We start from the raw sequence: 14,622 nt of genomic DNA, 5'->3' as shown, positions 1-14,622 counted from the left end.
GTCAGGGTCGGCAGCCCCACAGTGGTCCCCGGTCCACGCATCCCCCCCCCCACCCAACTTCCCAGCTTCAGGCTGGCGGCCTCACGGCGGCCACGCAGTCGCTTTATGCTGACCCGTTTTATCCCTGATCTGCTCTCCGAGCCTCAGTTCCCTCACCGGCAGAGTGAGGCCAACCACTGACCTTCCTCAGCTGTGTCCCATGACGGCTGCTGGAAAGTGCCGGGTGAACGGCACCGGCATACCGCTCTGCTACAGAAAATGCCAGCCAGGGCTACCAAAACTAGCTTTAATTCGTCCAAAAGTCACATCGAGCTGTGTAAAAACTTTCTGGGAGGGAGGCCCAGAGAGAGTCCATGCTGCCCCCATGGGGCCGAGGGGTCTCTAGAAGTTCTCCAGCAAGCCCAGGATGCGCTTTTGCTCGTTCTCCCGGAACTCCGGGCTCCGGCCGTCCCCGATGTTCTCCGCGTACTCTGGGGAGACAAAGGCGGCGTTAGGCATGGATCCAAGGGGTGCGCTCCGTCGTGGCTGGGCCCCCCCGCACCCCTCCCTAGATCCCGGCTCCTGCCGAGGCACGTGCTGTTCTAATGCCTCTAACGGCCGCCCCAGGGGCACCTTGGCCAAACTCATCGGTCTTGCGTTCGAGGTGATGAGTGAACCCAAGTCACCTTTGCTGACTCCCAGTCCTCCCCGGCCACACCCTTTACTCACTCACGTGGTCACTCAGTGCACAGGCAGCGGACGCCTGCGTGGCCAGTGTTTGTCAGAGCGTGGGCCCTGACCAGCGGCAGCACCGTGGAGGAACTTGTCAGAAACGCAGATCTGGGGGCCAACCGAGACCTACTCAGTAGCCCCAGCAGAGTCTGTCTGAACAAGCTGTCCAGGTAATGATAACGCACACAAGTCTGAGAACCATGATTTGAGGCAATGGGGGTAAAGTAATGATCAAGATACACGAAAATCTCTGCTCTCTAGTGGGGGAAACAGCCCACAAGTAAGCGACACAGGGTGGCTGTCAGAAGGCCTCACGGAGATTTGATCGGAGACCTGAAACAAATTCACGTGGGCACGTCTGGGAGCGAGCGGCAAAGAGGCTCCGAGCGGGGAGCTCACCCGGCCCGGTGGGGAGTGAGTGTGGAGGTCCCTGTGGCCGGAGCTCGGCACCGGGGACAGGAAGGGGCAGGCACAGGCCACAGGGCCTTGGGGGCCGCTGCAAGGACTCCGGCCTTCCCCCCGTGACCAGGGCTGTGGGAGGGCTGTAAGCAAAGGAGTGACGGCTCACTCCAGCTGCTGTGTGGGAGATGCCCTGAAGGGCACAGAGGGGGTGAGAAGTCTTCCGATTTTACATGCATTCTGAAGGTGACCCAGCAGGACTCACAGACAGGCTGGAAGCGGGGTGCTAGAGAGACATGTGGATACCCACATCACCAAGAGGTATGACAGAGTAGTGAAGGATGAGGGGAGCAGGCGCTGCACCAAGGTGGGGGTCAAGGTACAGTCCCCGGACATGAGCTCAAACAGCTGGGGGTTTCAGGTAAAGGGGCTGGTGGGACAAAGAAGGATCTCGAGGTGCGCCTCCCATGCCTCTGGTGGGAGAATACAGCCAGTGCCAGAGAGGGCCCACCCCTGGGAGAGGTGGGTTTCAGTCAGAGCAGGAAGGCAAGGAAAATACTCCAAGAAGGAGGATACAAGGATGACAGTGAGGACAGATGTCCAGAGAACACAAGCAGAGTGTCAGGGCAGGTCACCACGTGACCGACTTACCCGTTACCCCAGCTCTCTATTTCATGTTCAAAAGTATCCCCTCAAATTACACAGTCACCCTGGTTTTAGGAGGAGGGGGGCTACGAGGCAGAAACGATGTAGAACTTAGGGACTGGGGTGCGGGGCATGGATGGGCTTCCTGTAGTGACCCGTGTCCAGGAGCAGGGACACAGAATGTGGAGGAAGGGAGGACAGCACTCTTCTTGCCCGCAGACCCACGGCGGGGAGGGGGTGTGACGTGGTGGGCTGGGTTTGGACCCGTCTCTGGCGCACCATCCTAAGTGACCTTGGGGGTGTCCTCTGAAAATGTAGGGAAGGTACTTGGCAAATAACTGATATTCGAGGCACACTCGTTCCTTCCCTGAGCCTCCTTGACTCTAGCCAGCAATGTCACACGTGGAACCCCACGCACCCCTGCAGGCCCATCTTGAGAGCCATCTTCTCTGCGAACGCTGCCCGGTCATCTCTTCCTCCGGCTCCTGTCCTCAGGCCAGGGTCCCCAGCACAGGCCTGACTTCTGGACCACCCTGCACTTGCTCTCCTCTCCCTCTAGGTGGGGAGTTCCAGGAAGGCAGAGGCGTGTGTGTGCCTTGCTTTTAGCTAAACGCCCAGCAGAGTCTGCTGTCCATGTGGGGCGGTAAGGCGGCTCTCGGAGCAGGTGGGTCAGGGTGACGGCCTGCATCCCTGCCCCGCTCCCTGCTCCCCAGACTGGGCAGTTTCAGGTAGAATAGACAACTCTGGGCAAGAAGCTTTTACATAATAAAACATCTGCTGATCCAAATCAGACAAAGACTGGGGAGAGACAAGAGAGTGTGCAACCCCTCCCCTGCTTCCCCCCTCCCCCCCCATGCTGGGGAATAATTCTGCTCCTGCCACTTCTTCATTTTTCCTCCTTCCTCTTTATTACTTTGGACATGTGCCGGAAAACGGGATTTGGGATTCAGACATGTGCCAGCTGTGTGTCTCCCCCTGGAAATCATCCTCTTCCGTTAGATGCATCCATCACCTCCACTAGCAAATGGTTGTGATGCCTTCTATTAAGGCCTCTTAAAGAGAGGGCTGGGGTGACGGGAGAGCAGGATCTGGGCTGCGGAGACAGCTACGGGGCTTTACATAAATGCTATCTCTTACTCACGTGTGAATGATCTAGTCACTGCCCCAGGAGAGACAGAAGTGACCATTACAGCATTTAATACCCCCAGAGGCATGGTCTGGAAGCAGGAGTCTTAATGGATTGAACTAACACTTTGCTCTCCTAATGTATTCTCAGACCCAGGAGGGAGGGAAGTGGAGAAACAGTCTGCCCTTTGGGGCAGTGATTTTCCAAGTCAAGCCAGCTTCCCTGTAGGGACCTAATCTCTTTCTAGAGACCCACACGGTAAAGGAAACCAACGTCTGTATCAGCGCCCTTGCTGAACCACCTCTGCCAAGGCCTTAGAAAGCACAAGCCACCACAGCGCACAGAGCACCCCTCAGACGGCCGGCCTCCCGTCACTCTCTGTGGGGAAGGACGAAACCACCGGAGTAGCTGTTCCCTAGAAACGGGCTGTGAACAGTGTAGGTGCAGCGTGTCTCCCACACAGCATGTGCCGGGCAAGGACGTCCGGCGGCTCGCCTGACCTTTGCGGCCATCCCGCAGGGAGAGAAGCCATCTCTGTTTGCAGACAAGGAAACTGAGGCGTGTTAGAGAACTGGGGCAACGCCCCAAGCCCGGGACAGCGGGGAAGCTGAAATTCAACCCAAAACGTGTGTGAAAAAGGCACCTAAAAGAGCTGGGGGGAGCCAGTTCCCAAAGTGGCATCCTCTTACCTAAGCAACATCCCACCCTGCTGCTCCCCATCCTCTGGGGGAAACACTGCTCTGTGAGTACTCCAAAGCAGTCCAGCCCCACAGGGCTTCTGGCTACAAAGTCCTCCTAAGGGTACGTCTCTAGACGCCACGTCCTGTGGGACAGGGCCTCATTGGCCCCAGATGTGGAGCGGGTCAGAATGTCAGAACTGCAGAACTCTCAGAAATGTAGGACAACTCTGAAGGGCAGGTGGTCAGCCAGGGTCCCACAGCAAGCCAGCCACGGAGCCAGGCCCAGGGCCAGGTCTGCCGAGGCCCTCATGTTCCTCCACTGCCACTGGCAGCCGGCACCAGCTGTGCCCTGCGCCCTCTGCCCCTTACCCCTACTCCTTCTTTGTTTCCAGAGGAGAATCCTATTTGGAGCAAATCTGGGTGGTGCCAGCTACCTCTGGTTATTATAGCTGCCGCAGCAGTTTATAAATATTGAACAGATTCCTCCCAGAGGTCTTGGGGAAGAGTTCTCTTTGCGTGTGCGTGTGTGTGTGTGTGCGTGTGCGTGTGTCTAAGAGGGGAAGAGTGAGTACGGGAAAAAGATGCTAGATGGAGGGGGAACTATGAGTGGCGGGAGAACGGGAGAGAAGAGGGTGAGTCGGCTGGGGAGAGTGAGAAAGAGGGTGCACACATCAACTCCATTCTCCACTTCCCCAGCATTTTCAAATGCTCTTATAATAAAGGCTTTGATGGAGCTCAAAAACAGGCAGCAGTGCTGAACGCATAAATATTAAAGCAAACTTTAGACAGCAGGTTTACTCTTCAGACATGGAATACAAGCTGTTCTGTTTATGTTAAGAGGGAGAGGGAGGGGCCTGGGCTGGCGGATGGGGAGAACTGTCTTCAGGACAGGGACCTGGGCCGTGCTCACAAGCCTGGTTCAGACGCCTGAACCCTAAGCTTTAACTGCTCATCTCTTAAAAAATGCAGGAGGAAGACGGAAGGGGAGGGAAGAAGGATACCCAGAGTATTTTCACACTGAAAACTCTGGAAGACACAGACATCACCACAGACGAGGACCTGGGAAAGGAAACTCCATGTCTAACACATTCCTTAATGACAACGATGAACTTGGAAGGTCTGATGCCACACTTCCCTAGGAGGAGAACACTTATCTGCAGCAACGGGACATCAGGGATTTCATTAAAATGAAACCCATTTAAAGGAGAAAGAAACATATCCTTTGCTTATCATGTGAACAGGGTCATCTGGTTGGAAAAGTGCCCCCCGCCACCAGGCCCTGAGGAGTCTGGTCTGGGTGCTGGTCCACCGGCTTTCCTGCCTGCCCCCGAGTCCAGGCTGCTGCGAGCTCCAGGTCAAAGGATCAGGCCAAGGAAGTTGGAAGGAAGGAGCCTCCATTTGCTGAGCACGTACTCTGTCCCAGGCACCTGACTGTAGTTCAACTTCAGCCTTCCCGAGGGACAATAGTCACTTCAGGTTTGTTTTTCACAGAGAGGAAACAGGCTCAAATGTATTATCTACTAACTTACCCAAAGTTACACAGACAGAATCATGCCGGTCTGTGTGTCTCAGATCTATTTATCGCTGGCAGGGCTCACACACTGATGGCAACAGTAAAGGTAGCTAACGTTTATCAAGCACGTACCATGTGCCAGCCCCACGTCCGCACTGCGCGTACGGTACCTCTCCTGATCCACACAGAACCTTTTGAGGCAGGTTATCTCCATCTCACAGACGAAGGACTGTGGCTTGGAGAAAGTAAGTAGCTGCCGAAGGTTAAATGCAGGCCTCTCTCCAGGATTCTCTCCTGACTCCAAACGCCCTAGTGGTCATAGTAGCCATGACCTGGTACAAGTCACACACACACCCACATGTCATCAAAAGAGAAATCCTGCCAGCTTCTGCAGTTTCAACATCGCAGACAACGCTCAGGCTACCAAGAGCCCCAAATCAATATGGAAATACATGTTTAGGAGCTTCTAGAGGAGATTTCAAGCCATAAAGAACAAAAGCAAATCAAAGGGCCAGGAGCCAATTTCTGAAAGCATTTTGAAGTCTTGGGCTCCGTCTTTCTGCCACCAATGAAAGAGTTTTTGAGTCAGGAATCCTCTGAGCTCTCCCCGGCACAGCAGCCCAGCAGCCACGTGGTCCTCCGGCAACTTTCATCAGTGACTATGACACTGAAGAGACTTGGCCCGCAGCTTCCACGGTAACCCTTGGCACAAGTATTTATACTAAAAGGTATTTCCGGGTTACGGTTCCTAGGCCGCATCCAAGGAGATGCCTGCACGATGATGGACAGCCGCATCTGCCCACAGAGGGCCTTCACGTGCTTCCACAAGCCACCTTTCTTGGCCAGTCAGCTTCATAGGGACATAAAGTACAAGGGTGGCTGCCAGAGACTGGGGGGAGGAGAGTATGGGGAGTGAGGGCGTACAGAGTTTCAGTTTTGCAATTCTGTGGACAGACGGTGGTGATGGTCGCAATGGTAAATCTGACCAATACTTTACCACTACCACCAAAAAAAAAAAAAAAAAAGTGCCTCCTCTGTGCAGCCTCTCTGGATCTTTAGGCTCCTTTTAAGGTGCAGCAGCATTAACTGTGCCTTTGTGATTCACACTCTTAGCACGGACTTCATTCTGCTTTGTGTAGTGATTAGTTTCTTCACCTGTGATAGCACTGTGTGCCCCTGGGGAAAGGCCCTACTAAGGGTCTCATTCATCTCAGGAGCCCACCCAGTGCCCTGTGAGGCCAAGTAGGTGTTGTATAAAGGCAGCTGCCCTAAATTTTCTATTTATTTATTTATTTATTTATTTAATTTATTTATTTTTAACGTTCTATTTATTTTTGAGACAGAGAGAGACAGCATGAACGGGGGAGGGGCAGAGAGAGAGGGAGACACAGAATCAGAAGCAGGCTCCAGGCTCTGAGCCATCAGCCCAGAGCCCGACGCGGGGCTCGAACTCACGGACTGCGAGATCGTGACCTGAGCCGAAGTCGGACGCTTAACCGACTGAGCCACCCAGGCGCCCCGAAATTTTCTTTTTAAAAGATGGTAAGACTGTATCAGGCAATCCACAACGTTAGAGGTTTCCTTTCTGCCAAATGGAAGACCGACTGTGTATAGTTCTGAGTTTCGATCCAGTCTCCAACATCACTAGAGCCTCGGGTAATGTCCCTTAACCTCCGTAAGCCTTGGTTTTCTTATCTGTAAAATGGAGATTGTAATCCCGTTTCCTAGGACAGTTGTGAGAACCAGAGAAGATACACGAAAAGCCTGGCACACAGGAGTACAGAGGACGTGCTTGGGGGCAACCACTCTACCTACTGTGGTCCTGGATTTCTGGAACAGCACAAAGAAGCCAGAAGCACTACCTCAGCGCGTGCCCCCAGTAAGCATTAACTGAGCCCCTGCTCTGCACTGGTCACGGGCCAGGCACAAGACGAAAGGCAGGAAGACTGTCACCGCCCAGGCAGAGTACATGGTGTGGCCTGCCCTTCTTCAGCAAGGAGACCATCATCTCCTATGTGGGCACCACAGTCCTTGCGCCCGGAACCGCTGCCAGCTCCAGGCAAAGCTGGACTTCGGGAGCGCCGAGTAAGCAGTCTGCAGAAAGAGGGACTTTAATGAGCCATCAATTATTCCCAGCTCTCTTGGCACCCCCAATAGAAAAGGAGGGAGGAAAATCATGAGAAAGGGACTGAGATACAGGGGGAAAAGTCCCCTGCTGGGCTTGCCTCATCAGCGTTTTCCTGAGACCTCAAGGGATACATCAGCTGTCATCCTGCCAGCAAAACTTAGGAAATATGTAGGCCATAAAATCAAAGAAAAAGCTTGCATCTAATTAGTATGTTAAAAAAAAAAGGAAGCAACCCAAACTGAAAAACAAAATTAAAATCAAAGAGGACAGACTGATGAGCTGGTTTTCTCTATGAGGCTTTGTTTTTTTCATGCTTTTTGATGGAATGAAGGGTGGAGGAAGAAGGGGGAGGGAGTGAAGGCCTTTGAGGGAGGGCCTGAGCAGAGCCTAGCCGCCACTCCCCGTGGTAGCCTGACCCCTTTCCGACCTCAACACTGCCCTGGGTGCTCTACGGGGAGGCAGGCCACAGGGCTCAGGTCTAACACCCAACACCACAGGCCGGAGGGCTCCCCGAAGGGGGAGCGAGCCAGGGCGGGGGCACGCAGGTGGAACTGGGGTCAAGAATCCTTTACTCTTAACCTTCCATCTGGAGAGAACAGGGATTTGGTTTTCTCAAGTGGCCAGTGTCCTGTGAGAGCCTCTTTGACCTGGGCAGGGGCGCCCTAAGTATCCCCTCTATATTCCTTACACAAGCCACCGATGTCCTGTCTTACCCCTGGGCCTCTGCTTTCTCTGCCGGACACAGTCCCAGTCCTGGGGAGGAGCCTGTCCCTCCTGTGGCCGGTGACTCCAGTACTGCTCCTTACCACCCCGTTAGCACACCGTTCGCAGCTTCAAGTGGCACTTATCACGTTATAATTAGTTTCGCGTAGCTCTCCCCACCAGACTGCCAACGCCTCAAAGATGCAGCCCTTGCTTATTCTTTGCACCTCTAGTCCTGAACACAGAGCCCGGCACCCAGCAGTGCCAGCCGAGTAGCTGTTGGAGCGTGTGTTTCATTCGGCTTGAATTATGGCTGGTCACCTATGCGTCTACGTTCCCTCGAAGACTATAAACTCCATGAGGGCAGGTGCTCTGTGAGAGGGCAGCAGAGTATCTAGCACCGTGCTTAGCCTTGAGGAAAGTGTCGGCAAACATTAGCCAAATGACATGTGCCCCGGGGTAGGGCTGAATTCGATTGTATGTAAAATATTCCCTGGGTTCCCATCCCGCCCCACATTGCTCTGGGTGCTGAGGAGACACGGTGAACGGGCCAGACAATGTCTCTACGTCACAGAGCTTCCATTTCAACGTATGAGACACGCGAAGCGAGTAAACAAAGACATAAATAAAAACAATTACAGACTGTGATAAGGGCTAGGGAGGAAATAAACTGGGTGCTCTGATGGGAAGGAACAGATGGAGAGGACGGCGCGCATTCAAGATGGCGTGAGGAGGCAGCCCAATCCCCCCCCCCCCCCCCCCCCCCCCCCCCCCCCCCCGCCATGGGACTGGGCCACGGAGGGAGGACCGAGGGCTGGCCTGGGGCTGTGGCAGAAGAAAGCAACAGAGGAGAGGACCCAAGGGTGGCGGAAGTGAAAGTGGCATCTGTGCAGGCCGCTCAATCAGCAAAACTCCACTCGGCACCCCGTGTGTACACGAGGCATCGGGGGGGCTGGACTTGGATCCCAGGGAGGCAGAGGCTGGCTCGCAAGGCTGGCCACCCCGGATAACCTCAGGTATACGTGTTAGGGTCTCACAAAGAAAAACACCCACCTACTACGTGTCAGTACCCGTTAAAAACACCTTTTCTTCCTCAGAAGATCCCTGTTTTGATTACAGGGATGGAGGTGCAGGGAGGAGCCTAAGCGTAAGAGAGGAGAGCGGAGAGCAATAAAAAGTTCTAATTGAACAAGTGGGCGTTAAAAGTAAATGCCATTTAAAAGCTGGAGCTGCAAATCACCGCAGCTACACCTTAGGGAGGAGGCGGCGGGACATGCTGAGCAGTAATTCATGCGAACAAGACACTGAGCAGGAGCACCCGGGATGCCACTGTGGAAGGCAGGCAGGATGCTGGGCTCGGTTCATGAACGGCTTTTCCTCTTTCTCTGGGAGAGAAAACAATAGATTCCAATACCTCAAATTCTCCACCTGCAAAGTAGACATGATGGCCCCATGGGGCGGCTGGGCTAAACGTGGGGTTTCCAGCTCCCACATCTGAGTCGTCCTCGTCTCAGCCTCCAAGACCCGGCTCGATGCCACTTTCACAAGACTTCCGTAGGACTTGAGCCAGGCCTCACTTGTAATGATGACGATGACAATTATCATCACCGTATTTCATAATACTCATAATAGCTGACATTTACAGAGGACTAACTGAGGGTCAGACATTTTCAACCTATCATCTTTTTTAATCTTCTCACCCATCCTATGAGGTCACAGAGCAACTGGGTATCTCACCTGAGGTAACACAGTAAGGAAGAGAGCCAGGATTCAGTTCCAGGAGCTGGATCCCAGAGACCATGGCTCCTAACTTCTCTTCACTTTATTACATGTACCATTTATCCTCACCTTTCATCTCCCACCTGTAATGGGAGTTATAGGCCACCACAGGCAACCCCCGTGAGTAAATCTAGCCTAATCCCTCACCTTGGAAATGGGCAGAACGTGGGCCGGAGAGGGAAAGTATAACTCTGCCCGCAGCTACCAGCCCATCCGGGCTCTCCCTGAACTCTGTCCTTATCAGTTCCTCGAAGCCCGATATGGGCCTCTAATGCCATGTGTGTAAGTCGGGGCTAAGTGGCCGGCGGGCGCGGCTGCACCCGAGTCCAGTTCGGGTACCCTTGTGATTGGGAACCTGCCCACCAAAGGAGGCCTGGGGAGCCAACTCCAGCTGAGCGAGGTCCCAAAGATGGAAGAGCATCGGAGGCACTGACTCCCTGGGGTAGGTGAGGGAAGGAGGGACGCTCACCTGACAAGAGCACTATCTGAGAGCCGAGCGCTAGACCGGACGCTGTCACGTCGTATCTCCTGAGCCTTTGCAAAATTTCTTCTAAATCACATTCGCACAGCTGGGGAAGGCAGAGCCAAGGCTGGAAGGCAGCTATGCTCTTTCTGCTCCCCCACAGTACTTAAGCCTCACATCCTTCTGTCTTGCCTAATTCCGGGTATTTCCTGTTACTTCCTTGTTTTCTTTCTCCCAAGAAAGCCATTTCCTTCCACGGCACGCAGTTTGGAAGTGGGAGTTTTTGTCTCGTGTTTTGTCTTATTTCTTTTTAATTTTTAACAAATGTTTCTAAGCACTGCTGTCTCTGATTCGTGAAGCGTCTTTTAAATCCTGGAAGTGAAGGGTCAGAGGCACAGAACGCGCAGGCTAGTCTTTGGTATCCTTACAAAGACGACCTGGACACACGGGGAACACGACGGCACACCTAAGCCTGCAGTGCCGAGAATGCTGTGCACCAAAATCCAGGGGTAACGACAGAGACTCAAGAAGTAAGCATCACCTAGTTCTCCCAGAGCCCCAGACACAAGCAGCACCCAACTCACCCTTGATGATGTGCCTGACGATCTTGATGGAGCTCCCTCGCATGTTCAGGATCTGGTGAACCCTCTGGCGAATCTATGAGGAAGGGGAAGAGAGGGGAGAGAAAGGAAAAGCACCGTTTGTCCCTGCAGACGCCGGCATACATCGTGTAGCAAGTACACACCTCACGCCCACCCCTGAAGAAGAGGGCCCCCCCGCCCCGCCCCACCCCCGGGAGTACAGGGAGCCAAGGAGAGTGAATCGGCTTCTTTCTTGGAGTCTCTGCCCCGGGAGGGGGCCAGGAGGGAGGCAGGCTCAGCCAGGCCCGGGCAGGGCAGGCCCTCCTACCTGGGGCACACTGGCGTTGCAGATCTCCGCCATGATGTAGCAGATGTGCTGAAGGACAAAGAGCCCCGCGTCCAAGCGCCGGAGGTAGAACTCGTCCTCCGTGTCGTTGTCTATGATCTCCCCACGCCGGACCATGTCCTGGAAATGAATGAGCATTTGGGAATAAAAGCCGGACGGTGAACAGGGAGAGACGGCAGGCTTGTAACATACAAAAGAGCAATGGCAACAACAGAAGACCATTGTGCCTCAGATGTGTCTCCTCTTCCTCCCCCACTATATCCTAAAGTACCCTTCTTATGTCTTCATTTTTAATGGACTGGAGGCCCAGGGGGTCAGGTTAAAGCCCAGTATTTCCTGTGCAATGAGTCAAGGCCAAAATGATCTTCTCATCCACATATTCAACCTTAAAAACAAACAAACAAACAAGCTGACGGGGACACCAATCTCAGCTGTGTATCTGTTTCCACTCATTCTTTCCTTTGTGGTTCCGGCCTCCGCAAATCACCCCCAGAAGATGTACAGAACTCTCTTTCCCTTCCCAGTCAGGTGAAACTCGGGAGGAGAGGCCCTTTCTCCACAACTCCGTCTTGCTACCCTGGTGACACTGATGTCACAGGCACCCCCCTCACGTGCACGTCCCCCACGCCGCGCCAGTAGCCAAACGCTGCCGCCCCTTCCGCTCCGCTCACGAGTGGGCACTCCCCCAGGCCAAGTCCCAACGAGTGACAGGAGTCTCTATCCTCACCCGCGGCAACCCCAGACCTAGCAGATTCGCTGTCCCCAGATCTATTCCTCTCCAGCGGGTATTTTTTTTCTCTTTTTTGAACAGCTTTATTGAGATACAACGCACAACCCATACAATCTGCCCATTTAAAGTGTACAATCTGCTGGCTTTTAGTATATTCAGAGCTGTGCAACCATCGCAATTGCTGCGGGACATTTTCATCACCACCGCCCCCAAGCTCCCCAACTGGTGGATTATTAACACCTCTGCCCACAGAGTTCCTCTCCCCACCTCAGGGCCTTTGCCGTCTTCCTTCCCTGGGATTCCTGGCTATCTCTGAAGCCAGCACTGTCTTACGCGCCCTCTACCACAAAGCCCTTCCTGATTATTCGAGGCTAGCCACCGCTCCTCTCCGAGTTCCCGAGAGCACCTCAACACGCCTCTCCCTGACATGACCTCTTCTCACACATCACGCTCACACTCATTTGCACCATCACCTCCCTCTGTTGATAACTCCCACCTGCAGCTCCCTCCGTCTCATGAGGGTGGACCATGAACTCTGGGAAAGCAGGGACTGAATTCTGTCTTCATGTCCCCGCTCAGTAAACATCCACGCGGTGAATGAAAGGGAAAAGACATCTCTGTTTTGGGCTGTCAGCTCTCAGGAGGAAGAACTGGGTGAGGGACTCATTCTGCGCGACTGGCAGACTGGCTTGAGAAGACAGGTGCTTGATACATGCTTTTGATGACAACAATCCATTTCTTAATTCCGTCAGTAGTTTTATGGCCATAGTTCCCTCTGACAACTCAGGCTCCTGTCACTGACAGAAGCCCTTGGGACCCCGCTTTCCACTCTCCCAAACTTGAAGGACTTACCACTTGGTTATCAATCTCCAACAAGATCCTTCAGAGACTATTTAGACGCAGATAATGCACTCCTTTATTTGCCCAAGGGGCCGGCCTGTAGCAACACAAGGCTACTTTTCATCTCGCTCCTAAAGGCCTCTGTCTGAGGCAAAGGAGGGCTATGCTATCTGGCAAATCACCACCACTAATTCCTAGCTTCATTTAGTAGCAAATTCCTCGGTAATCTGGTAATAGTGTTAATGTTCACGAGGTAGTCATGGAGCACTGGACTGATGTCCAAGGAGTTTAAAAATAGAAGGGTCTCTTTAGTTTCTCATTTACTCATAATCATAACTTCCTGCTCCAGAACGCCTAAGTGTTCGGCAGCTGGGGGCACAGGAAGCAAAATTACTCCTGACTTCCACTCATGCAAAAAGCATTTGCTGCTAATACTTTACATTTCTGTAATGCTGTAGAGTTTAAAGTGTTATTGTATATATGGTCCTTACTACCAAATTTAAAGAGAGCAGGGAAGGGATTATTAATCCCATTGTACAAATTAGAATCCAAGGCACACAGAGGTTAAGTAGGTTGCTCATAATTCCATAATTACCAGTTACTAGAATATGGACTCCCTGGGGACAGGAATCCTGTCTGATTCACCTCTGAAGTAGAAATGATTAACATAACGCCAAGCGTTCAGATCCCAGCCCAGCTAAGCGCCCAGTAGCAAGGATGCCATTCTAAGCATTAGGCAGAAGAAGAGTAAAAACGGAGGTAAAGGGGAGGCCCTGGTCTTCTTGGTCACGGACAAGTAGGCTGTCTGGGGAGGTCACAGAGGCACAGGAAATGACCAGAAAGTAAAGGCATATGTTGCATGCTCAAGTTACAAACAATTACAAGTGGCAGGCGCCTATCAGGGTTGGTTAAGATGGGAGGGAGTCTGGGGAGAAGTGACTTCTGGGTAAGGTTTCAAGGTTCACGGGAGGGACAGCAGAACGAAGGCCTGAAGGATGACGGCCTTCCGGGGATCTGAGGCCTTACGCTGTTCATGCTCTCTGCTCGCCAGCACCCCCACTCTCCTCTGCACGCATAGCACAGACTGGCCTGCCCTCCACTTTCTGGCTTCTTCATCTCTGCTTGTAATGTTGGTACTTTCCCCACCGCTCAAACACTATCATAACCATATTCCAAGTCTAAAACGTGATATTCCTTTCAAAAGTTTTCTTGGCATCTTTGAAAACTTTTTCCAGCTTGAAAAGTTTTCCAACTAGATACTAGCATTTTTCAGTCCGTCAAATCCCTAAGACTTGGATTTATACCTCTTTTATGGCACCTCCTGTGACCTGCCTTGAACAGTTTTTCAGATGGGTGCCTCTTTCCTGTGTAGGCGCCTTGAAAGCAAGAGGTGCGTTTTACTCTTCTTTGTGTCCTAGAAAGCACCTTGCATGGCACTTTGGGCACAGAAGGCTCTTAGAAAGCATCTGTCAGACAGGATCGAAAGAAATGCAGGTAAAAGTTCAGTGCTGTTTAATGAGCTGTGTGTGCTAAGATTCTTGTGGATAGGGACATAGGGAAACACCAGGAAGTGGTGAGGGCCGGGACCTCGGAGGGCCAGCTGGTGGGAGGCCTGAATGCTGGCCAGAGAGGTGGGACACAATGGGCTGCAGGCCACACTGTGCAGGAAAATGTAACGAGACTGTGCAACACCTGTATGGTGGACACGCTGGCTTAGAGCCCCGAGAGGCAAGCAGAACACACGGCTGGGAAGCCAGAGTATCAGCGGCCTACGTGAGGAGGAGATCAGATGGAGGGGAGGAGAGGAGAGAAGAAGTGACGAAACTTCTAGAGGTTTGCAAACATGGAAACTGGGAGTGGAACACACTTCATTCATCTACCTGATCAGGATTTCCTGAACACCAACTCATGGGCCAGGTATCGTACGGTGTGCTGGGGGTGGGTGGCAAAGATAAATAAGACGGTCTACATAATCAAGG

General features: G+C 52.9%; 1 protein-coding gene across 2 annotated transcripts in view; it reads right to left on the bottom strand.

The window, feature by feature from the left end:
• Window positions 1-272: 272 nt before the first annotated feature.
• CTNNBL1 (catenin beta like 1) overlaps window positions 273-14,622 on the bottom strand; it is a 162,090-nt gene continuing 147,740 nt past the window's right edge. For both annotated transcript variants that reach the window (XM_058685552.1, XM_058685553.1), the window contains exons 14-16: window positions 11,056-11,193; window positions 10,731-10,803; window positions 273-470 (exon numbers count right to left, since the gene is read on the bottom strand). In XM_058685552.1, the coding sequence (XP_058541535.1) occupies window positions 382-470; window positions 10,731-10,803; window positions 11,056-11,193 (300 nt within the window). In that variant the 3' untranslated portion in view covers window positions 273-381. The remainder of the gene's footprint in view (window positions 471-10,730; window positions 10,804-11,055; window positions 11,194-14,622) is intronic.

The sequence above is a fragment of the Neofelis nebulosa genome, chromosome 9, assembly GCF_028018385.1.
Source record: "Neofelis nebulosa isolate mNeoNeb1 chromosome 9, mNeoNeb1.pri, whole genome shotgun sequence".
In the NCBI taxonomy this organism is placed as follows: Eukaryota; Metazoa; Chordata; class Mammalia; order Carnivora; family Felidae; genus Neofelis; species Neofelis nebulosa.
The sequence above is the reverse complement of the archived record's forward strand: the minus strand, read 5'-3'. Positions and strand labels throughout refer to the sequence as shown.